The 25,747-nt window shown below is 36.7% G+C and overlaps 1 protein-coding gene across 1 annotated transcript in view; it reads left to right on the top strand.

Annotated features, from left to right (window-relative positions):
• The window catches only part of ATP6V1A (ATPase H+ transporting V1 subunit A), a 64,271-nt gene that overhangs the window by 20,719 nt on the left and 17,805 nt on the right, over positions 1-25,747 (top strand). Inside the window, 8 exon segments of the mRNA XM_047099069.1 lie at positions 7,964-8,058; positions 11,473-11,601; positions 14,660-14,874; positions 15,156-15,233; positions 15,235-15,294; positions 17,705-17,856; positions 21,790-21,952; positions 22,489-22,597. Coding sequence (XP_046955025.1) covers positions 7,974-8,058; positions 11,473-11,601; positions 14,660-14,874; positions 15,156-15,233; positions 15,235-15,294; positions 17,705-17,856; positions 21,790-21,952; positions 22,489-22,597 — 991 coding nt within the window. The 5' untranslated portion in view covers positions 7,964-7,973.

The following is a 25,747-nucleotide window of genomic DNA, read 5'->3' as shown; positions in this document are numbered from 1 at the left end:
AATGGCAAGATTTCATTCTTCTTGATCATAGTATTCTATTGTGTATGTATATATATGTGTGTGTGTGTGTATACATATGTGTATACATATGTGTATACACACACACACACACACACACACACACCACATCTTATTCATCCATTCATCAGTTGATGGTCATTTGGGCTCTTTCCATAATTTGGCTATTGTTGATAGTGCTGCTATAAACATTGGGATGAATGTGAATGTGCTGCTTTGAATCAGCATTTTTGTATCCTTTGGATAAATACCTAGCTAGTAGTGCAGTTGCTGGGTCGTAGGATAGTTCTGTTTTAATTTTTTTCAGGAATCTCCGTACTCTTTTCCAGAGTGGCTGCACCAGTTTGCATTCCCACCAGCAGTGCAAAAGAGTTCCCCTTTCTCCATATCCTCACCAACATCTGTTGTTTCCTGAGTTACTGATTTTAGCCATTCTGACAATGGTGAGGTGGTATCTCACTGTGGTTTTGATTTGTATTTCCCTGATGATGAGTGATGTTGATCATCTTTTCATGTGTCTGTTAGCTAGCTGGATGTCTTTGGAAAAGTGTCTTTTCAGGTCCTCTACCCATTTATTCACTGATTATTTGTTTTTTGGGTGTTGAGTTTGGTTAAGTTCTTTATGGATTTTGGATACTAACCCTTTATCTGATATATCATTTGCAAATATCTTTTCCCATTCCATCAGTTGCCTTTTAGTTTTATTGGTAGTTTCCTTTGCTGTGCAGAGCTTTTTATCTTGATGAGGTCCAAATAGTTCATTTTTGCTTTTATTTCCCTTGCCTCTGGAGACATGTCTAATAAGAAGCTGGCTGTGGCCAAGGTCAGAGAGATTGCAGCCTGTTTTCTCCTGTAGGATTTTGATGGTTTCCTGTCTCACATTAGGTCTTTCAACCATTTTGAGTTTATTTTTGTGTACGGTGTAAGAAAGTGGTCCAGTTTCATCCTTCTGCATATCACCGTCTAGTTTTCCCAACACCATTTGCTGAAGAGACTGTCTTTTTTCCATTGGATACTGGGGTATTTTTATTTTCACTGTTTTCATAGGTAACAATGAAGGGTGATTAATGGGTGCAAAGTAGTATGTTATGAATATGCTTATCAAACTGCTATATTAGCAGCCCTGTTCAGTGATTAAGTGAATATAATATGTCTATCTAATGAATAATTTTTATTGTATTTGTGGGAAGGAAGCAATTTCCTATTTATCTTATAAAATAGATATTGTATACGATGGAGTGCAAAACTTGTTTGGAATAAGAGAATGTACAAGAGCATACAAAGAAATTTCCCTGCTTACAGTAGACTTCTATAACATCCTGTTCTCTGTCAGGACTGGGAAGAGCTTGGTGGGTATTTATTCACTCTTTACTTGTTTTTCTCTTCTTGAGGTGCTTTGGTGAAAAAATTTTAGAAGTACAATGGGAACCCTTATCTCACTGCTGTGGGAATTGAAAATTCAATTTTCAGAAGAGCCCATTTCCTTGGACCAGTCCTTGGAAGTTTCTCAAAGTGTTTAAATGTTAAGAAGTCGGAGCCAAAAACTTCTGGACATGGAGAACATATTTTCCAACTCTATCAGAAAATAGTTCTTTAGAAGTTAAATAAACTCTTAATTGGGAATTCTTTTCCTCTAACTACTGTTGATGGGCTCTATCTAAGTTTCTGTTGAAGGACAAAAAGCAAGTTCCTTGTAGAAACTAAGGCTTTGGTTGTAAGGGGACCTGACCTCTGTGTCAGTAGCTTGACTTAGCCCAAACATTACCCTAAGTGCTCTGCTTTCTAAAGCCACTTTTGTATCTCTCTTCCCTTTTCACAGAATAACTAGTTACAAGATAACTAAGAAAACAGGCCAGAGATCTTTGTGGTTCAAGTGTGAGTCTAAGTTTCAGTTATCCAGGGAGTAATTATTTACTTTATTCAATACGTGAGCATTTTGGGTTCTCTGGAATCAGATGCCTAGAAAGTCTATTGTATAAATAAGATCTTTGTTAGGGATCCACACATGTGAAAGGAAGGAGACAGACTCCAAGTTGGGAAGGGAAGAAGTTGAAATGCAATTGAAGCCTAGAAAAGCCTTAGCCGACTCTGTAGGGAAATCTGGAGTGAGTGTTACTTATAAGAGTATCCCACATCTGGGTTGACATGGCTGGGTCTTTATACCTCCGTTTTGCTCAGTCACCAGGTACAGGTTGCCCTGTGAAGGGTGTGAATGTGGGCAAGGCAGCTCTGTGACTGAGGCAGACCCTGAAGGGTTGACTGGTGGCTGTTGGCTGTCCACTGATGACATTCCACTGTCCTTTCTTAAAGGAGGGTCTGGATGCTGCATCTCTGAGTCTAATTTTTTTATAAATGCTTATGTATTTATTTTGAGTAAGAGCACAAGTTGGGAAAGGGTAGAGAGAGGGAGAGAGAAAATCCCAAGCAGGTGACACGGGACTGGATCCCATGACCGCAAGATCACCACCCGAGCTGAAATTAAGAGTCTGATGCTCAACCGACTGAGCCACCCAGGCTCCCCCTGAGTCTAATTTGATAAAACTATTGCCTTGAGGCAGAGACTGTTGTCCTTCATACCATATAAGATTGTTTAGATGCAGACAATAGAAACCAGCCTTGTGAATTTAGGAGGCAGAGTAGTGCAGGCCGTAAGGCCCAGAGGCATTGGAGTCAGTTTGCCGAGATTCAAATCCCACCTTTACTTCTCTCCAATTTTGTGATCATGGGCAAACTCACTTAAATCTCCATTCCTTAGGTTTCCCATTTGTAAAATGGAGGTGGTATTGGAAGTTATTAAGTAACTATTCACTGAGAGCTTTTCTTTGTCCAGGCATTGTTTTCTGTGCCATCATGAAACTTGCATTCTAGGGAGTGATACAGATGGTAAAAGAGTGAAATAAAAAGAAAAATTATATTCTTTCAGGTAGTCAGTTTATAAGTGCTGTGAAGAAAAGCAGGGTAAGAGCATTGAGGCTGACAGTGGGAACAGGGAGACTGTTCATGGGAGTGAGAAAACACATTCTGGGCAGCAGCACAGCAGGCGTAAAGGTCTGAGTTGCTGGAGCCAAGATTAAAATTTAACTATGTTAAAACATCAGAAATGGACAGAAAAGTGCTGGGAATTCCTGCTTTTTATACTTCAAAAACTGATGTTTCCATAATTTTCTTATTTTATCCTGAAAGATGTGTTAAGAGCTGGGGATATATTTGCAACCACTTCTCTGCATATAACTCAGCAGAATCGAAAAGGCTAAGTTACTCATAATTGTTACCATTTTTTTCTTCTCTTAACACTGACTTTTTAAAAAGTAGAATCCTCTTGATTTGCTGTATAAGAATATTAGTCAGATGAATACAGATTTGTGGATCTAGTGAAAGCATCTCTAAGTAAACTTACAGAATTATTATTTAGGCTCTTAATTCTCTAATTGGATGTTATTGTTTCTAAGGTCTCCTGTCTTTGGCATAAATTAATATATGCCTAAAAATAAAAAGTTAAAGATTATAGAAACACTAGTTTCCATGGTGGCTAGGATTATTCAGCTGAGTGATAAACCCACATGGTAGCTGAATCATGAATAAACCCTCTGATTTCCGCTAATCATTGCTCATACACTTAGAGGCTGTCACTGTTGTTTTAAAGGGAATGTATGTAAATGCTTATTTTAAAAAATCAGAACAGATAACCTTTATTGTCTTATGAACTCTCCAGAATATGTTGGTTAACCCCAGAAAGTTTGAATCACCTGTGAAAAAGCTCCGCTGTATACTCTAGTGTCTCCTTGTTCATCCTGCAGGTCTCAGCCCAGCCTCTTCTAAGTCATTCCCATCCTGCCCAGGTCTAGGTTCCGTACCTTTGCTTTATGCTCTCCCAGATCAGCCTGCACAGCTCCTATGACAACACATGTATCACTTATTGTAACTACCTATTTGTCTTTATATCCATCCCACCAGGCCAGAAGCTCCTTGGGGGAGAGATTGTGTCTTCTCACTCCATTCTGTTTTCAACCTGTAACACACAACACATCATTGATGCTTAAAATCCATTTTGTTTTAAAAAATAAAGTTACAGTAAAGTGTACATAATAGCTAAGAAAAAAACTAGCCAAGTGACTAGATTTGGTTCAAGTAACAAGAGGGTAAGAATACACTAAGTGCTGTTTATTTGTTACACTAGGTACTTTTTAGGAAGTTAGGCAAGATTAACTTGCATTAACAGAATAAAGTTGATAGTCATCACTATTTTTTGTTTTAGTTTCATTTTATTTATTCGAGAGAGACCCAAGACAGTGTGAGTGGGGAGGGGCAGAGAGAGGGAGAGAGAATCCCAAGCAGGCTCTGTGCTAATAGCACAGAGCCTGACACAGGGTTCGAGCTCACGAAACCACGAGACCATGACCTGAGCCGAAACCAAGAGTCAGACACTTAAACAACTGAGCCACCTAGGCGCCCCATCACTATTACTTTTCTGTTAGGCTTACCATTAGGTGCCTTGCAACAACCCCATTAGATTTTATAGATGAAAATGAGACTCAAAAAGTTGAGAGAATGTGATTTGCCCAAGGATGCAACTTAAAAATTCATACTCAATCTGTCTGACTCAAAGCCTTGGTCTCTCTCGATAAAAAGAAGCAGCCAGGATGGGTGAAAAAGTATTCTTCGGTACTTACTCATATAACGTTCAGAATACAATTTTTTTATTTTGTTTGCTCTACTTGAAAAGAAAAGAGTAGCCTCTGGAGAGAGAGATCTGAAAAAAACTGTTGGAGAGTTAAGGCACTAAAGAGAATTTCCTTGGAGAGGTCTCTAGTCTGTGGCTACAGCTGTTGGAAGAAACGGCCAAGAGGGTAGAAGCAGTGGGGAACTAGATTTATGTGGAATATGATTATTTTCTAAGGAGAGATTTTTAAAAATAGAATGGCTTTTTCATAATTCAAGCCCTGTTTGAATAGTGGTATTACTGATGAAATTCTTGTAAGCATTTTATATTTCACGAGGAACATTCAACAAATTTGTAATTCAGCCACATCTCTGGGGTAGGTAGTAGAATTTTTCCTGCTTTTCAAATGACGATATGAAGAGATTTTGATTTGTTCAGATCCTCCTGCAGCATGTCCCTGGTAGATCCAAAAAAAGTCCAAAGTCTGCTGACTCAAGATTTCATGCTATTTCCACTTTAATAGGCAAGTGACCATGTATCATGCAAGCTATATAAGAAATACTCATATTTGGGGAAGAAATCAGACTGATTATCAAGTTATTTTCTGACTTTGAAATTTTCTTATTTTCTGAAGATGAAAATTTGACCTCATTTGTTTGTTCACTTCTTTGAAGACTTTGCCCAACCCATTTCCCAAATAAATGTTTGTCTTTAAACTTTGTTTTTTCCCTTATTATCTAAGTGGTTTCTAGAAAACCTTGTTCTTCTCTTTTTTGTATTCCAGTCTTTTGCAGTTTCATACCTGATTACTTAACAGCCCCTTCTACTGCATCTTTAGGAAGCTGGAAAATCCTTGTGAGCCAGTTTCCCCTTTTCATTACTTCCTCCCTCAACTGCCCTTCCTCTAATTTAATTTTCCTATTGAGAACACAAAAATCTTTGCTCTTTTATTGTGACATTTGTGACTGTGGTATCTGGTTTATTTTTTTCTAATTCACTTACATTGTTTCCAATGAGTAGAAGTATAACCTACCTTTAACCATAAATTTACCGGCCTGATGATAGTCTCTACCTTATCATTGATGCCATCTTCAAGTTTTTGGTACCTTGATCATATTCCTCTCATTTGTAAGGTCTCCCATATCTCCGTGTGGTTTTCATCGTTATTTTCACTCATATTTGTTTCTTTAATCACTGAGTTCTTCCTTGTTAGCCGTATCCACGGTTACCCTTTTGAAGCCACAAAGTGTATCCAACAGAACTCCACTCACTGTTAATGACTTCATTGTTATACTCTCCTCCCCAATTCTTTGGTATCTTGGTTAATGGATTACAAATTGTGTCCCATGGAGTATATGGTTCTGTAGTGATCCTTCATGGCTCCAAAAGACAAAAACACAACTCAGCTGTGCTTGAATTAATTCCCAGAGCTCAAGGTTTGTTTTTCCTTTGTCTTTCTGTATTCTTTCCAGCTACCTGTTCCCCCTACCTCATCTACATTGGTTTGCACTTCTCCCACATCTGAATTAGTTTCTCCTCTGCTCCCAGGGTGTTGTCATCTTGAATACTAACGTCATTTTGCTTTATAGTCCTTTGTTTAAAGCCAGTGAAAGCCCCTTTTATTCACAATCCTATTCCCTAAGTTCAAGACAGGGCCTTTTCCTTGGTAGGAGCTCAATAAACATTTAATAAATTGAATTCCATTGACATTCAACCCATAACCATTTCCAGAGCTTTCCGGCTTCTTATCTTGCCTCCATCCCCTCCTCTACTTTAATCTGTTAGATGAATTAAGCATCATTCTTCTCATAACAGCTCTCCCTTGGTTATTTTCCTATTGTTTATAGGCTAAAGTCCACTTGGCATTCATTTCAAGACCCACACATTAGTCTCTCTACCATTGCATCCTTACTTTTCACTGTTGCCTTAATATAAACCTTTTATTCCATTCATACTGTCTATTAACTGTTCCTGAAATTTTTATTTCCATTCTTTTGTTCTTGTTATTTCTCCACCTAGAATGCCTTTACTGTCCTTCTTTTCTTAGTTGATGCTAATTCTACCTGACCTTCAAGAAGTCTTCCCTAATCATTCTAATATTTGTACTTTTAGTAAATAAGTATATGTTATTTGGTACTTTATTACTTACTGATCCATGACCCTTACTTTATGGTTGTTTTGGGACATTATTAGATTTTATATGTATGTGTATTTTATCTCCCTTGTTAAATTGCCAATAATTATTAAGTGAGACCAGCAGTCAAAAATAAACTTTCTACTTTGGAATCCGCAATCAGTTTTCTGTTTGGATTTGAATTGTTCATTCCTTTGGTTTTTGAGATTGCACATCAATAAAGAAGGCGAACTGAATTTCTTAAACTGTTGTGTGTTTTGCAAAAAGAAGAAGAAGAAAAAGGAAAATTGCTCCCAGAAAAATTGTAAAGATAGATAAAGATCGCTAATACATTAATATTTTTTTATTGTAAGATGTAATGTGTCAGATGGTGAAAAGTAAAGCAGGGAAGTTGCAATTTTCTTTATTTTTTACTTTTAAATGTTTTATTTATTTTTGAGAGGGAGTGCTCACATGTGAGTGCCGGGGGGATAGAGGATCTGAAGTGGGCTCTGCACTCACAGCAGAGAGCCAGATGTGTGGAGCTCAAACTCACCAACTGTGAGAGAGCTGAAGTCAGACAGCCAATTGACTGAGCCACCCAGGAGTCCCTATTTCTTGCAATTTTAAAAAGATAGGCAGAGAAGCCCCTCAGAGAAGGTGAAATTTGAGTAAAGACCTGAAGGAAATATAGGAGTGGTTATCTGGGAGAAGAGTACTCCAGCCAGGAGGACAACATGTGCAAAGACCCTGGGGCAGAATGTATGTATGTGTATATGTATATGTATTTATATGTAAGCATATATGTATATATATTTATAGTTTGTATATATTATATACAGAATGATTAAGGGGAAGAGTAGTTGGAAAGATCACAGTGGCAATGGCAGAGAGGACAAGATATTGTAGGACTAGGTAAGCCGTTGGAAAGACTTCACATTGTTTATTACACTCCTTGGTATTTTCTATGGAGTACTTTGCATAGGAATATGTAATTTTGAATTTTAATAATAACTGTAGACCATCCAAGAATGAGGTACTTTTAGGCAAATTTTAAGAACTTTATATTTTCTCTGAAGAAGTGGTAATAACTCAAGAATACCGATGATGAGAGTTAACTTAGTTCTTTTGTTTTATGGTTTGTAATTAAAACTTTTTTTCTTTAACCATAGGTAAATTAACATGATGGATTTCTCCAAGCTACCCAAAATACTTGATGAAGATAAAGAAAGCACATTTGGTTATGTGCATGGGGTCTCAGGACCTGGTAAGTAATATGTAATAATCTCAATAGTAAAGATTCCTAACTTCAATTAATGTCTTTTCAGGGCATTTTAGGTAAAATACGCAAGTTTCTGTTCACTCACAGAAGTTCTATTTGCCCCTAAAAGATTTCATAGTTGCTATAAGACTGAGGTAATACCTCCATCATAAGAGCTTCTTTAGCATTCATTACCTTTTTTTTTTTAACCAAGTTTATTATTTATTTTGAGAGAAAGCATGTGTGCAGGTGAGTGGGGGAGGAGCAGAGAGAGGGGAATAGAAAGGGAGTGAGAGAATCCCAAGCAGGGTACAGAGCCTGATGTGGGGCTTGATCTCATGAACCATGAGATCATGACCTGAGCTGAAATCAACAGTTGGACACTTAACTGACTGATTCACCCAGGCACCCCTTTTGCATTCATTATCTTAAGTTGGTAATTATTGGGCACTAATTTGTGATATCCTATTTATTATGTATGTGTGTAATTGGTGTTCAGAGTTTTAGATATGTCTTAATTTTTTGTTAAATGTGAGGTGAAATAAGACTATATAATATAAAATTTATTGCTTTTAGTATGTAATACTTTGCAGATAATAGGCATTCAGTCAATATATGTTAATGTGGTTTGAACGTCAGTAATTTTTTTCAGAGCATTTCTCAACAATATCAACCTTGGCTCTTTGAATATATAAATGCTTCTGGATGTTTATTTTACATTTTCACATAACTAGGTATCTGTGGGAAAGAAGTTTTATGACATGAGAATGATAATAGAAAGCAGTTAAAAACTTTGTTTTATTCTGCCAAAACTTGGGGTACTGCATTTTAAATAATATATCTCATTCTAGTTTTCATTCATTTTACTCCAACTACAAAATATGATTCATAGTTTCCATGGTAAAAGCCACTCATTGATTTATAATCCTTAGTGCCATGGATACTTATTTTTCCTTATGTCTCTCTCTTTTTTTTTTTTTTTAATTTTTATTTGAGAGAGTATGTGTACACAAGCAGGGGAGAGGGGAGAGTGTGTGTACACAAGCAGGGGAGAGAGAGGGAGAGGGAGACGGAGACGGAGAATCTTAAGCAGGCCCCATGTTTAGCACAGAGCCCAGTGCAGGGCTTGATCTCACGACCCTGGCATTATGACCTAAGCCAAAATCAAGAGTCACTTAACTGACTGAGCCACCCAGGTGCCCCTCCTTATGTCTTTTTATAAACCTCATGCTATAGTCTTTTTGTTCTAATCACAGTGGAGGTAATGACCCTTTTCTGGTGTTTATGCAAATGAGGTCAGTAAGTCACAGTGTTTATTTCTCCCTAAGAAGTTTCTATAGCTTAGAACTTGGTGTTTGAGCTTGAACTCATTGGCAAAAACACATTTCAGTGTTGTCAGTTTCTTTTGCCTTTCCAAGTAACAGTTTTCCCCTTGATGATCAGAAGGGTCTTTAGGAAAGGCAGGCTATATTCAAGAACTTTTAGGGAAAAGGCAAAAAAGAATACCATCAAAAGAGTTTAGGTAAAAATATTTGTGTGAAACTTGTAGTAAACTGCTCCTAGAACCTATTTCTAATTCTTAAGTACTTAATAAAATGATAGAAAAATGGCATACTTTTGGGTTTATGAAATATGATTTAAAATTTTAGTTATCTCTGACATTTCAGTGCATCTTGACTCTTATATAGTAGGTATAGAGGTAAATATTTACGAAATTAACAAATCTTCATTGTTCTAACACAAGTTAATTAAATATTAATACTTTAATAGTTTCCCCTTGGATATTAGTACATGGTTCTAATTAATTGTATCAGGAGGCTAAATACATCAAAAATAGAGTTATTCTGGGTTGCCTAGGTGGCTCAGTCCGTTAAGCATCTGACTTCAGCTCAGGTCATGATCTCATGGTTCGTGAGTTTGAGCCCTGCATTGGGCTCTACACTGACTGTGCCCTGACAGTGCAGAGCCTGCTTCAGATTCTCTGCCTCTCCCCCACTTGTGTGCATGCATGTGCACATGCTCTCTCTCCCGCAAAAATAAATAAACATTAAAATAAATAAGTAAATAAAACTATGGGGCACCTGGGTGGCTGAGTCAGTTAAGTGTCCGACTTCGGCTCAGGTCATGATCTCGCAGTCTGTGAGTTCGAGCCCCGCTGTAAGCTCAGAGCCTGGAGCCTGCTTCGGATTCTGTGTCTCCCTCTCTCTCTGCCCCTCCCCTGCTCATGCTCTGTCTCTCTCTCTCATAAATAAACGTTAAAAAAAATAAATAAATAAAAATAAAGTTATTGCTACACAGATCTGAAAATGTACAACTTTCCCCACCTACCAGAAAAGTAACTTTTACTTACTAGACAATGTGATCTAAAATAGTAAGTATAAATTCTGGTTCAGTATTTATAAGAAATAGGAATTCTTGGGGCACCTGGGTGGCTGTCAGTTAAGCATCTAACTTCAGCTCAGGTCACGATCTCACAGTGAGTTCGAGCCCCGCATCGGGCTCTGTACTGACAGCTCACAGCCTGGAGCCTGCTTCAGATTCTGTGTCTCCCTCTCTCTGCCCCTCTCCTGCTCATGCTTTGTCTCTGTCTTTCAAAAACAAATAAGCAGTAAAAACAGATTTTAAGAAATAGGAATTCTTAATCAGGACTTCACCTAGTGGTAATGACTAATTATGAACATCCTTATGAAAGACAATTTTTTTTTCTAGATTTTATTTTTTAGGTAATCTGTACACCTAACATATGGGGCTCAAACTCACAGCCCCGAAATTAGGAATCACATGTTCTACTGATTGAGCCATTCAGGCACCCCTGAAAAAAATTTTTTGGATGCATATGTGAGTTTTTCTAGGTAGAGCTGTTATTAGTTTATCAAAGAGGTCCTTGTCTCAGAAGAGTTTTAAGAGCCACTAATGTGAAGTGTTAGAAATGAAAGTAAAGATGTTGTTTTAAATATTATTTCTCAAAGGAATAAACAACACAGTTTTGTTTCTCAAAACAACACAGCAAACTGATACTTGTGTGGCATTCTGCCATGCAGCTCTTGTTCCAGTTTTAGTTTAAACATTTTTTTTTTATTCCCAAATCCATCATTCCATATATTATAGCAACCGGCATGATCAAAGTGTGTCTCGATGCTGCTAGGTTTGCCAAAGAGAACTTTGGATTTTTTGAAAATAATTTTCATCTGTATTTTGTAAATGAACAAGCTTTAGCCTAACACATACATTTTGTTTACCTCTATATCGGATGCTAAAAATGCATATTTTTGTGAAACTGTATGTATGTTTCATAGTGGGTGTTTTCTTTTTCTTATGAGTATGTAAGAGAGGTGTATATTTGGGTTAACCGGATATTTTAATTATCTGTAACTATTCACAGGATCTTAAGTTTTCAAAACACTCATTTGTTCTTTTCAGTGGTTACAGCCTGTGACATGGCAGGTGCAGCCATGTATGAGCTGGTCAGAGTGGGCCACAGTGAGTTGGTTGGAGAGATTATCCGACTGGAGGGTGACATGGCTACTATCCAGGTGTATGAAGAAACCTGTATCCTTTTTGGTTCAATTTCTTGCCACTTTCTACAAGTCAGAATTTAGGGATTTATAGCAAAGGTGGAAGTAGCAACAACCAATGATATCAGACACATGAAATGCTGGTGTTATAAAGAAACCTGATCTTTACAGGAATTTTGAGGAAAGGTACTAGGAATTAATGATCTTATTTTAAGAAATTAATATTATCTTCTGAACGTTCATTGCTCTTTGTATTTTGGTAGTTCACAAACTTTAGGGGAAACCAATTAGAATTTTTCTTAAGAGTGACGCATATTGTAGAAGAAAGCATAAACAGAATTAACAATATCAATTTATATGGTTAAAATTCTCCAGTCATGATTTCTGTTTAAAATAGTGAATTCATAAATAAATCAGTCACTACTGTCTGCCTGTATTCTAACAAATAATGCTAGATGACATGTTACATTATGGTTTTAGCACTAGGAAATCTTTACTTCTTGTTTGGTTATCATAATTTTGGCTTTTAGGCATAGTATTTATTTTCAGTTTTCTATGAAAAAGAGATAATGTGTTAAACTTTGTGAAGAGAAACTACTTTTTTTTCAACTTAATTTATGTGTTTTTACTTAAATTGACTCTTAGGTAGTAGTAATTCTCCTTATTTATTATTATTATTTTTGTTTAAGTACAGTTGACATACAATATTATATTAGTTTCAGGTGTATAACATAGGGATTTGACAATTATATACTTTATGAAATGCTCACCATTATAAGTATAGTTACCATCTTACCAAAGTTATTACAATATTATTAACTATATTCCGCATGCTATACCTTTTTATCCCTATGACCAATTTGTTTTATAACTGGAAGTTTGTACCTCTAATCTCCTTCACCTGTTTTACCCATCCACTCAACCCTCACCCCTCTGGCAAACACCGGTTCTCTGTATTTATGAATCTGTCTCTGTTTTTGTTTGTTCATTTGTTTAATTTTTTAGATTCCACATATACATGAAATTATATGGTATTTGTTTTTTTGTATTTTTCTCTGAATTATTTCATGTAGCATAATACCTTCTAGGTCCACCCACATTGTCGCAAATGGCAAGATTTCATGCTTACTTATGGCTGAGTAATATTCTCTTGTGTAATATACACATATGCATATATGTTACAGTGTTTTATGTATATATACACACAGCTATGCTGCATCATCTTTATCCATTAAATCTATCAGTAGACACTTAGGTTGCTTCCATATTTAGCTGTTGTAAATAATGTTGCAAGAAATATAGGGGCATTAGTTTTTTGACTATTTTACTAAGATTTATTTGGTACAACTTTTTTGTCATACTAAAATACATTTTTTCAGGTAATTTGTCTCTCTGTGTGTGTACTGGTGTGCTAAATCAAAACAAAATCATCTGGAAATTTAAATAAAATTAGAAGTCTTTGTAGCTATGAAATCATGACTAATCAAAAAGACTTTTTTAAAAGACTTTTTCTATTGTTAGCTTTATCTTTTATTCAATCTTTTATGTGGTTTGAAGATTTAAGATAAAAACAAATGAAGGTGTATACAGTGACAACCCTCTTCACCATTGTCATCCTGTATTTAGCCAATTTTCAAAACACATGCATGCGTGCAGCCATTTTTATTAATTCCTTTTATTGTATACCCTTCTAGGTTGTTAATTGCATATATGAACCAATATAAATAGGTTACCTTTCTTCCCTTTTTTCCCCAGAAGACAGCATACTATATGCACTGTTCTGTACCCTACTTTTTTTTTATGCAAGATGGATAGGTATGTGAAAAGTATAGGAAAATGTTAGTGGTAGGATCTAACTGGTAGATATGAGAGTTCACTGTAAAAGTCTGAACTTTGCTCTAGGTTTGAAAAGTTTCATAATGGAAATGAAAATATATTTTGGAGACCTTTCTAGAGCAATTCATAGAAGCTCCTATTCTTTTTTTACAGCTACATAGAATTCTATCATATGAATATATATAATTTATTGATCTCCTTAATGATAGAAATTTTGGTTGTATCTAATCTATATGTGTTATAAACAGTGTTATAGTGTAACTATAGGATGAATTCACAGAAGTTGGATTCTTGGGTCAAGATTTATGCATTTAAATTTTTGATTTTGCTGAATTGCTGTCAATAAAAGTTGTGCTGATTTTACTCTTGTCAACAAGTATGTGAGAGCAACGTGATTTCAGTGTGCTTACTTGCAGGTTGTATTCTTTTGCTTTCCAAAACCACTTCTTAATTCTTAAGATTTTAAGTTTTTGTGCCATGTACTAGTATCCTTTCTAGGGGATTGATATTCCTCAGTAGTATAGCTGAAATCATGTATTAAGGAGAGTTGGAACAATGTATTAACCATATATTGCTGCTGTTGTTAGCTCTGTGGTTCCCAGACTGTGCAGAAGGCATACTGGGCAGCTGCAACAAACTCATGTGATGCCCCAGGATATTTAAAAGTTTTGAGGTTAACACGGGGGTATTAGACATGTTGTCAGACATCACGTGAATCAGTAGCTTCAGTTTAATAAACACTTTCATTATTCGGCCGCACTGTATTCTTGTCAATGATGTCATATCTTTGGGAAGCTGAGCGTTTGGTGATTGCTAAGCTGAAAAGCAAGTATTGTACAAAAATGAATGTGGAACAGGTATTCAGTTTGATTCCAAGGTTTGAAAATGGTACAGTGCCCAGTAAGCACTTACATCCCATTTGTAAGAATTGATGTTGTTTAAAAATGAAATTAAAATATTTTTTTCTCTCAGTCTATATATTTTTCTCTCAGAGTGTCATTCAGTTATTAGGACATACATATTTATTAAGTTGTTTGGATAGAACTATTTAATAAGTGGAATTATTAGATACATCTTTTGTCACAGTGACCTGTGGCCTGAAAAAGTTAATGGAACACTAAGGATGTTGTGAACTGAGAAAGTTTGAGAATTTCTGTTTTAGCTTCTTAAGTATCATTTCCTGTTAAACTGTGATACTTCCTTTTTATAGAGTCTCTAAACTTTCAGAGTGAGTTTTCCTCAACTACTGTTTCTAGCGGGTGTGTCTGTTGGAGATCCTGTACTCCGCACTGGTAAACCCCTCTCAGTAGAGCTTGGGCCTGGCATCATGGGAGCTATTTTTGATGGTATTCAGAGACCTTTGTCAGATATCAGCAGTCAGACCCAAAGTATCTACATTCCCCGAGGAGTAAATGTGTCTGCTCTTAGCAGAGATGTCAAATGGGATTTTACACCTTGCAAAAACCTGCGGGTATGTCTTTGAAACCAAGATTTCTAACATTGGTGAAAGAATGTGAAATGGATGTTTAATGAACTATTTTGTACTCTTTAGTCTAATAAAAATAGACCACAGAAGTATAGTTTAATTTTTTCTTTAAATCTGCTAGAAGAATTATAGAATATGTTTTATTGATAAATGAAGCAAATGATTTAAGTAATAGCAGCAAGGATGAATCTGCCTGATATTTATTTGAATGTTAAACAGCTTGATGTTTATTTGAACATTAAACAGCCAGTACATTTGTTCTCTAGGTTGGTAGTCACATCACTGGTGGAGATATTTATGGAATTGTCAATGAGAACTCACTCATCAAACACAAAATCATGTTACCCCCCGCGGAACAGAGGAACTGTAACTTACATTGCTCCACCTGGAAATTATGATACCTCAGTAAGTAGTATATACACTTTATCTCATAGTGTGGCCCTCCCTGATAGTCCCAAGAGTACCCATTTTAGTGTCCTAAACAGCCATAGAAATGATACTTAATGTACGAGTTTTAATTAACTCCCATAATTTTTTTTATCATGATGATTTAATACCCTTATGTATTGCAAAATGATTAACACATAGAGTTAGTTAACATTTCCATCAAAGCACTTTACCTACTTAACCTTTGTGTGTGTGCAGTGAGAACATTTAAGATCTACTCCTTAGCAACTTCCAAGTATATAGTACTATACTGTTATGTACAGTCATCATGTTGTACATTGGATCCCCTTATTCATTTTTTTCAAGTTTTTATTTAAATTCCCATTAGTTAACATACAGTATAATGTTAGTTTCAGGTGTAGAGTATAGTGATGCATTACTAATACCCAGTGCTCATCACAGTAAGTGCCCTCCTTAATACCCATCATCCATTTATAACACCTCCTCCTGCCCACCTCCCCTCCAATAAACCTCAGTTTGTTGTCTATAGTTAAGTGTCTGTTTTCTGGTTTGCCTCTCTTTATTCCCCCCCTCTGTGTTCATCTGTTTTTTGGGTTTTTTTTCTTAAATTCCACATATAAGTGAAATCATATGGTATTTGTCTTTGAGTGATTTGTTTTCACTTTTAGCATAATACTCTGTAGCTCCATCCACATCATTGCAAATGGCAAGAGTTCGTTTTTTATGGCTGAGTAGTATTCCACTGGGTGTGTGTGTGTTTTAGCTTCTTGCTAGGACACACACACCACATCTTCTTTATCCATTCATCAGTTGATGGACACTTGGGCTCTTTTCATTATTTGGCTATTGTTAATAATGCTGCTATAAACATTGGGGTGCATGTGTACCTTTGAATCAGTATTTTTGTATCCTTTGGGTAAATACCTAGTAATGCCATTGCTAGATCATAGGGTAGGTCTATTTTTAGACCTTTGGAACCTCCACTCTGTTTTCCACAGTGGTCGCACCAGTTTGCATTCCCACCAAGAATGTAAGAGGGTTCCCCTTTCTCTACATTCTTGCCAACACCTGTTGTTTCCTGTATATAACTGCCATAATTATTTTTTATAAAGATTTTATTTTGGAACTTGGGCTTGGGAATACAAAAAGCAGAACATAGTTATTTTTTGTTTTTGTTTTTTTAAAGGAAAGCAATATCTAATATAACATTTTCCCTCCTTCTTAATTTATGCTCGTCTTAAAGCCCTGATTCTTTAGGCATAGAGTAGTCTTTGATTTTAACTGTTAATCTATATTTGCATAATTAATTGTATAATGGATTATATGAATTCTAACTCTGGGTAGGTTTGTTAAAACTTAGTCCTTTAATGTTATTGCTAGTCAGTAAAATACAGTAGACTTATAATAGTCTTTGTGGGTATGAAGATAACTTTATTAAGACTATTGTAACAAATAATCTATTCCAGATAAAATGTGAGTGAAAACAATTTTCTAGTCATTTCTCAAGAGTAAGTCTTTGCTCTACAAAATATAGAGAACAAAAGATTTAGATTGGGATTCTGGGCAATCAGCTAGCCTTACCAGTTTAAAGACTCACACACATGGAAGGAACACTCTGAGGTAGACAGTTCAAATTCATGGAGTAACAAAATTATAGATTGCTATAAGTCTGTGGACATTGGGATTATTTGTGAGTAGTTGAAACCATCTCAGTGTTCATAAATGTTAGAGTATTACTCATTATCTTTTTGCTTTTGTAAATATTTAAAAATATTTTATTAGATATTTTAGGGTTCTTAAGTATTTTTTATTAAATCGGTATAAGAGCACTATAATAAAGTAAACAAAGGAAAGAGTAATACGAAGACTTTCATTTCTCCCTCAGTCCCAAGTGTATCTTCTGTATCTTTTTAAGACCTGTCCCTGTGCATATCCGTATCAATTTTTTAACTATTCTTCTATTATTTGAAATAGGTCTTTCTCAACTCCTATTTTTTTAAGCATTAAAACTAATAAATGCACCTGGTTAAAAAAAAATTAGAACTGTATAGATTTGCAGGGCACCTGGGTGGCTCAGTCAGTTGATCGTCCACCTCTTGGTTTTGGCTCAGGTCATGATCTCACAGTTCATGGGATTGAGCCCTGTGTTGGGCCATGTGCTGACAGCATGGAACCTGCTTGGTATAATCTCCCTCCCTCTCTCTCTGCCTCTTCCCTGCTCACACACATTCTCTCTGAAAATAAATAAACATATACATAAAAAAAGATTGGCAATAAGAAATATAAATCTCCTCCACTTCCACATACTAGCTTTCTACCCCCAAGAGGAATTTGGGGTTACTTTGATGTTAGAGGAAGAAATGTTCATAAATTTGACTGTACTTAACATCCTACTGTATTTCTATAGGATGTTGTCTTGGAACTTGAATTTGAAGGTATAAAGGAAAAGTTTAGCATGGTCCAAGTGTGGCCTGTACGTCAAGTTCGGCCTGTCACTGAGAAGCTGCCAGCTAATCATCCCTTGTTGACTGGCCAGAGGGTCCTTGATGCCCTTTTTCCGTAAGTTTGAGCTATGTCCTGTGGTTTTTCCTCAGAGGATTATATGTGGTTATTGTTTCCCTGCCTTATAGATATCTTATGTGCTAATGCTATAATAAATTTTATCTAGAGAAATAATAGTAAATTAGTTAAAAATGTTCATATATTGCCAATGTTTATTATGGAGTGAAATCATTGACACAGTTGCAAAAAGAGCATTACTTCTAACACTTTTTGAAAAAATAAAATTTCCAGAAAATCTGTACCCAAACAATATAGCTATCTTTATTTAGCTGTCCTGGAATTAGTAGACTGGTGTCACTATAAATATGGTTTCTAAAATCAACTGGGCTCTCTGTGCTGCCCAGGAATCTTTCTTAATTTATAGTCTGCTCTTTGCCATTTTCTTCATCAGCTGCTTAAAAACCTCAAACCTCTTGTCTTTAAATCTCAGACTTTACCATACTCTGCTTTACTTTCAACAAAAAGACTTCATCATTTATTTCACAGAAAAGACAGAAGCTGTGATACAGTAACTCCTTCAACTTCTGAATCACGAACCCACATACGTCCCACTTAAACCCTTCAAACCTACCCTCTGAGTTGTTCTATTTCTCACAAGATCTTCGATCTTGTGACTTATTAGTCAGCACCTCCTGTTTCCATATCCTTCAGGAACCAGCTTAAGCTTAATAGTCTGTCACTCTTATGGATACTGGCCAATGGACTATATTTTCTTGTTCCTTTGTTTTCTGTCACACTCACCCGGCAAAATCCCAACTGAATCTGTCCAGCCACCTCCTGCTCCCAAGTCTACACACAGGCTGCTGAGAAATTCAGTTAATCAGTGCAAGGTGGAATCTTACTGCTGGGTCCCAAATCCTACTGCATTTCTCTCTTTCCCATTTTCCTGCTCTCCTCAGCAGCTGTTTCAGACCTCTGCACCTGCCTCAGGTCCTGGGCTCTACTCTTCCTTCTTCATTAGCAACAAATGATCATACTAGAGCCTTCACATGTGAAACTCCTTCCATTAATGTACACTTCCATTCGTCCCCTCTCATCTTTCCTCTTTCTGGAGCTTATCCTACCTCATGTCTCCTCAGGGACCTCCCTCTGTAGGTTATCTTCCTTTTATTTCCCATTTCATGAAAAAATATCTACCTTCTGTCCTTTTCTCCTTTCTGTCTTCCACTACTTGTCTCCTCATCTTCACAGCCAGACTCCTTGAAAAAATAAATTAGCCATCTCCACTTTTCCCACTGTAATTCACAGTGCCTGCCCAGCTGGCTTGCCCACAGTTGAAACTACTGTCACTAACATTCTCACTCACTACCATACTGATAATTCAATAAATAAGTTTTAGTATTTCCTTAATTTCTATGACTTTGAATGTTGAATGTTACTGCTGATTCCTTCCTCCTTGAAATACCCTGTTTTTGTTCTTCCTGTTAGCTTCTATACACAAGTCCTTATTCTCCACTGCAAGTTCCTTCTCCTTTAATTTTGATATTTCTTAGAATTTTTCCCTTTCCCAAAGTTATGTGGATAACTTTGTCCACTCTAATGACTTAAATCTTCCTCTACATATGATGACTTCCAAATCTGTATCTTCCCCCAGATTTTGTGTGAGTTCCAGACTCACATTTCACTTCTGATCATGCCTCTCCTTTTGAACATCTAATGGGTACTTCTAAGTCAATATGTTCATAGCTAAAATCATCATCTTAATCACCACTCCCTTCCTTGAAACTTGTTCATCTTTTTTTGTTGCCTGTTTCAATGGCTATCATTATCCATCCAGTGAATGCTGAATCTAAAATCTATGATTTCTCTCAAGGATCATTCTTACCTGCTCACATCTAATTATTGAAGAAGTGCTTTTATTCTCTTACCCAGGTATTTTTTATCTACATCTTTCATCCCTACTCCATGATTTTAATTAAGGATCTTACCCTTGTTCCTGCCATAATCACATTTAATTAGACTTCTCCTTAGTCTTGCCTCCTTTCTAAAGGATTGTCCATATTACATAATGACACATCTAAAACACATAACTGGTCCTATACTGTTTTGCTTGAAACCCCAAAATGCTTTTTATTGCTCTTAAATACTCCTGCGGCGCCTGGGTGGCTCAGTCGGTTGAGTGTCCAACTTCAGCTCAGGTCATGATTTCACAGTTCATGGGTTTGAGCCCCATGTTGGGCTCTGTGATGACGGCTCAGGCCTGGAGCCTGCTTCAGATTCTGTGTCCCCCTCTCTCTCTGTCCCTCCGCCACTCATGCTCTTTCTCTCAAAAATAAATAAATACTAAAAAAATATATACTCCTTAACTCCTTATAAAACCATCTGGTCTGTGATCTGGCTATTGCTTACTTTCCAGTATCATGTCAGCCACTCGATGGCCCAGCTTCCTTATGCATCATCTTCCAGGCATCCTGAAGGACTTTTAGTTCCTCAAGCAGTGCTCCCTCTTGCCCCTGGACCTTTGGATATGCTATTTCCTCTGCTTAGAATGTTATTTCCCTTTGTCTGGCTAATTTCTGTTTCCTTTCAGGTCGTTCCCTTCAGAAGGATTTCCTGACCCTACTCCAATCCAGTGTCAGACTTTGCACCCCTTCCTGTGTTTTCCCCTAGCACCTCGGATGTTCTCTTGATAGCATGTTTCACATTGAATTGTTGAACTTCCAAACTGGGGTACACCCAGCCCTGCCTCCCCATCCAAGTTAAAAGTGATTTGAGAGAGGTATACAAAGCCATAGGATGAATGGACATGCCCTCGTGGTTTATCAGAGTCACTGAAAGGTTTGAAGGAGAGGGACATCTGGGTGGCTCAGTCAGTTGAGCATCCAACTTCATCTCAGATCATGATCTCACAGTTTGTGAGTTCAAGCCCCACATCGGGCTCACTGCTGTCAGCCTGTCAGCACAGAGCCCACTTCAGATTCTCTGTCCCCTTCTATCTGCCCCTCTTCCACCTGTGCTGTCCCCCCAAAATAAATAAGTATTAAAAGAAAAAAAAAGGTTTGAAGAAGAAAAAAAATGTTTAATGTGTATTAGTTTAATTTTGAAGAAGTCTGTCATTATTATTAAGGTCATAATGTTTCTGTGAATTTTATAATAAAATAGTATTGCAAAGAAATTTCCCTTAGCAATAAATTTCATTTCTCCTGCCCACACCCTCCTGCTCTACATGCACACTTGGCGTGTGAACACACACACAGACACATACCACACCATTCACTTTGCCCTGCCCTTAAGGATATTTCACTCTCTCTTGCCACTTCTTAGGAAAAGTTTGAATGTAGCTGCTAAATGGCACTATAACCACCAGCTGACTTTGGTTTACACCGCTGGAATGTGAGCTCTGCCTACAGAAACATGGCTATCTTATTTGCTGGTGTCTCTCCAGCCATTTCAAACAGTTTTTAGTGCCTAGGAAATACTTTATAAATAGTTATTCAGTGTATAAAAGGGGATTGACATAACACCTTAACAAAATTCTTTGTTCATTAACCTTTATAGCAAGATACGATTTTCTTAGGTCTTATTTTTTGCCTCAAGACAACTTAGAAAAGTTGTTTAAATTTTTCTTTTAGCTGTAATTCCTATATTGTGCTTACATGAACTAATTTATATAAACATTCCAAGTATCATTAGTACTGTTTTATTTTCATATTCCTTTTCCCCAAGTACTTTATGGCATGTACCCTCCCAATCTAGCTATTAAAGGTGGTAGAGATGGTTAACGACAATAAAAAACATACACTGTTACAGGTACCAGCTGCGGAAGCAATTACTGTATCTGTATATCTATCTTTGTATATATATAGATACAGATGAAAATATTTCAAAGTGCTTTGTTTCTTCAACTTGTTTTTCTGTGTCACTTACCTACTTTATTTGTTAGTAGTAATTAGCAAGTGTAGTAATCCACACTTTGTTTTCTCCGCTCAGATGTGTACAGGGAGGAACTACTGCAATCCCGGGGGCTTTCGGCTGTGGAAAGACAGTGATATCGCAGTCTCTATCCAAGTATTCCAATAGTGATGTGATCATCTATGTAGGATGTGGTGAACGAGGAAATGAGATGTCTGAAGTCCTCCGGGACTTCCCAGAGGTCTGTACATACAAAGCTTCAAATATTATTTTAGAGAAAATACCACTAACCGACTTCCTTTGGCAATTAAAAAAGCTTTGTCTTGGACCTAGAGCAATGCTCTGATTTGTCAAGGATCTCTTAAAGAATTTTCTGATTATATTTGTGATTCAATTTGTATATTCCAGGAAAGGAATTTGAATTTTTCAAATACTTTAAAGTTTCTATTTGTGGTCTGATGGTTTTCAGTTATTGGGAGAAAGATAAAATAGACAAAATATTTGTAGATGGGAACTTTATATTGGCTTTATATGATCTACTAGGTTGCTAAAGTAATATTCCTTTTTCCATAAAATAATGGATTTCGTTTATGCAGTGGAAATAATGCCTATCTTCTTTCCAGCACAGTGGGGCAGGGGGGAGAGGTTGGAGTGATGAGAAATATTACTTTGGGAAAACTGATTATAAGAGGGATTAAATATGGGTAAGTTGTAAAAGCGGGGACTAAAATGTTCTGTTTGGAAATGGGAGGGTCATAATCAATTGTTTGCTTCTAGCTCACGATGGAAGTCGATGGTAAGGTGGAATCAATTATGAAGAGGACAGCTTTGGTAGCCAATACCTCCAATATGCCTGTTGCTGCTAGAGAAGCTTCTATTTATACTGGTGAGTATATGAATTGAAATAAAAGCAGTGTACATCTGTTCTTAACTTTAAAGCTAGCACCAAACCTTTTCTTTTTCCAAAGAACTTTCCTTTCATTCTAAAATACTTTGTGTGTACAACCATATTCCTAGCTTTTAAAAAATGCTGCACAGGGGCGCCTGGGTGGCTCAGTCGGTTAGGCGTCCGACTTCAGCTCATGTCATGATCTCACGGTCCGTGAGTTTGAGCCCCGCATCGGGCTCTGGGATGATGGCTCAGAGCCTGGAGCCTGCTTCCGATTCTGTGTCTCCCTCTCTCTCTGTCCCTCCCCTGTTCATGCTCTGTCTCTCTCTGTCTCAAAAATAAATAAACGTTAAAAAAAAAAAAATTTAAAAAAAATGCTGCACAAAAAATGAATAAATCAATAAATAAAAATAAAAAATGCTTTATGTACTATAAAATAGCTTTATGTACATATGAGGATATGTCAGTATATTTCTAGAATTGTCTCAATCTTGTTAATAACCAGAAAATGATGTTATCTTCTACTACCATTTTTTTTTCATTACATGTTTTACCATTGTTCTAAACTCCAAATAAATCTGTATGTCTGTAACTTTAATGATGACCTTTGGATTAGTATATTTTGATGGCTAGTTATAAAAGATAAGAAAATCAGTGCACTTATGTGTTACCTCCCATATTTGCTCCCACTTCTATCCCCGCTTTTTGGTACTTTTATTTCTACATTTTCAGATTTATGATATTCACATTCTATGTGTAACCATGCATACAATATTCTATTAGCCTTAAACCTAGAGTAAAATGGAGTCAGTCCCCACAGGCACTCTTTTGGCTATAATTTCTCCATTTATTTTGTGGTTGGCTAAAATCTGACTTTTGAAAGTTTCCTCAAGAAAGTCTCAGGGAAACTACATTCTATGAATTCTTATTTCTTCATAAGTTTGTTTTTTTCTACTGCCTTTAAATTTTCTTTTTTGTTTTTTTTTTTTAATGTTTATTTTTGAGAGAGAGAGAGAGAGAGAGAGAGAGAGAGAGAGAGAAAGAGTGTGAGCAGGGGAGGGGCAGAGAGAGAGGGAGACACAGAATCTGAAGCAGGCTCCAGACTTCGAGCTGTCAGCACAGAGCCCAGCATGGGACTCGAACTCACAAGCCATGAGATCATGACCTGAGCCTAAGTCAGATGTTTAACTGACTGAACCACGCAGGCACACCTGTTTTTGTTTTTGTTTTTGTTTTTGTTTTTTTGTTTTTGTTTTTGTTTTTGTTTTTTTGTTTTGTTTTTGTTTTTGTTTTTTTAAGGAATCTCTACCCCCAGCATGGAGCTCAAACTCATGACTCTGAGATCAAGAGTCGCATGCCCTTCCGACTAAGCCAGCCAGGCACCCCAATACTGCCTTTAAATTTTAATAGTAGTTTGGTTGAGTATAAAATATTTTGGATCAATGTATGTTTCCTTGAGAACTTTTATTGTAGCACTAAATACAAGCGAGGGATCTGAAGCCAACCTGCTTTTTTTTCCTTTTATGGAAGATTTTTTTTTTTCCCCAAAGGAATTTCTCCTTCAATTTAAAGTTTTATAACTTTTGGGGACCTGGGTGGCTCAGTCAATTAAGCGTCTGACTCTGCTTAGGTCATGATCCCACAGTTCTTGAGTTCAAGCCCTGCATCAGGTTCTGTACTGACAGCTCAGAGCCTGGAGCCTGCTTTGGATTCTGTGTCTCCCTCTCTCTCTGCCTCTCCCCCAATCATGTACTGTCTCTTTCTGTCTCTCAAAAATAAGTAAACATTAAAAATTTAAAAAAATAATAAAGTTTTACAACTTTATTAAGATATATGCCAATATTGATAGTTTTGATAAATTTTTCCTGAGGCGTAGTTACTTTTCCAGCTTATGAACGTGTCTTTCATTTTGGAAAATTTTCAAGAATTGTTTCCCAAACTTTTCTCTTCTGCTATGGTTATCTTCTTCAAACTAGACATATTGGATCTCCTTTATCTGTTTACCTTATATATCTTATCCTTTCTAATCCTTTTTATTTAGCCTTTTGTTCATTTGCTCACAGGATATTCAGTGGTTATTCTATGCTTTGCTGCTAATGAAACGTTCATTTCTGTAATGGCTTTATTTTTTCTTCCAGCTCTTTGTTGAGCTCTGCTGGCTCATGAAACCTCTTTTCTGACCTTACTGTATATTCCTTGAGATTTTATTGTGTGGTAGGACGCGTTATTAACAGTTTCTTTCATTAATTTATCGTGGTCACAGTTTTCACCTGTTCCTTGGCAGGTTCTTTGGCCATCATTGTATTTGCTCTTCTGTCCTTTTTCTTCTTGTATTTTGTGTAGTTCCCATACTGATATGTATTGTTACTATTACTCATCTCTGCAGGAGATGGGAAGGGAGACAGGATTGCTTCATGGCAATCTGTGGAGTTTGTTGTGGCATGGAGTTGTGTAAGTTACTTTGATCTTCTTCTGCCAACAGAAATCTACTGCCACAAGGTCACTTACAGTGCATTCTTTCTCTTCTACCCTGCCTCATCCACTTTTTCCTCACTGTAAAAGAGTGCCTACCTGCATTTTGTTTGTCCCCATCACCCTGCTTCTCCTTGATGCCATACTGGATCCAAGGAACTCCTGCCAGTACCCAGTATCCCTTGTGCAGTGTTCCAAACAAAGGATTCTTGGCTTTGCCCCAGTTTTACAAAAGCATAATCTGAGATGTTCAGCTTCAGGTGAATTCTTGGGGTCTTCCCACATCCTTGTTTGGGTTTTACCTCATTTAGGTGGCTTTCCTCATTATTTTGTTGTGGAGCTAAACATGTCCCCTAGTTTTTGGTAATAGAGTTTGTGTTTTTTATACTTCTTGTTCTCCTTGTTTAGTGATTACTTTTATGAGAAGGGAAAAGGGACATATTCACCTATTATTTTAAGACAAGAAGTCTACCTACTTCTTCTAAATGGCTGCACAGTATCCCTTCTGTATGGCTGTATCATAATCTATTTTACCAGCATCCTTCTGGTAGACACATAAATTATTCACAGTTTTTGGTTTTTTGTTTTTTGTTTTTGTTTTGGGTTTTGTTTTGTTTTTTTGTTTTTTTGGTTTTTTTTTTTGCTATCACAAACCTTGATTCACTAAAGCATCCT

The sequence above is a fragment of the Lynx rufus genome, unplaced genomic scaffold (assembly GCF_022079265.1).
Source record: "Lynx rufus isolate CCGP_SWC_20201006 ecotype Redwood Valley unplaced genomic scaffold, mLynRuf1.p SCAF_5, whole genome shotgun sequence".
NCBI classification, from domain to species: domain Eukaryota; kingdom Metazoa; phylum Chordata; class Mammalia; order Carnivora; family Felidae; genus Lynx; species Lynx rufus.
Note: the sequence above shows the minus strand (reverse complement) of the source record. Positions and strands in the feature narration are given on the sequence as shown.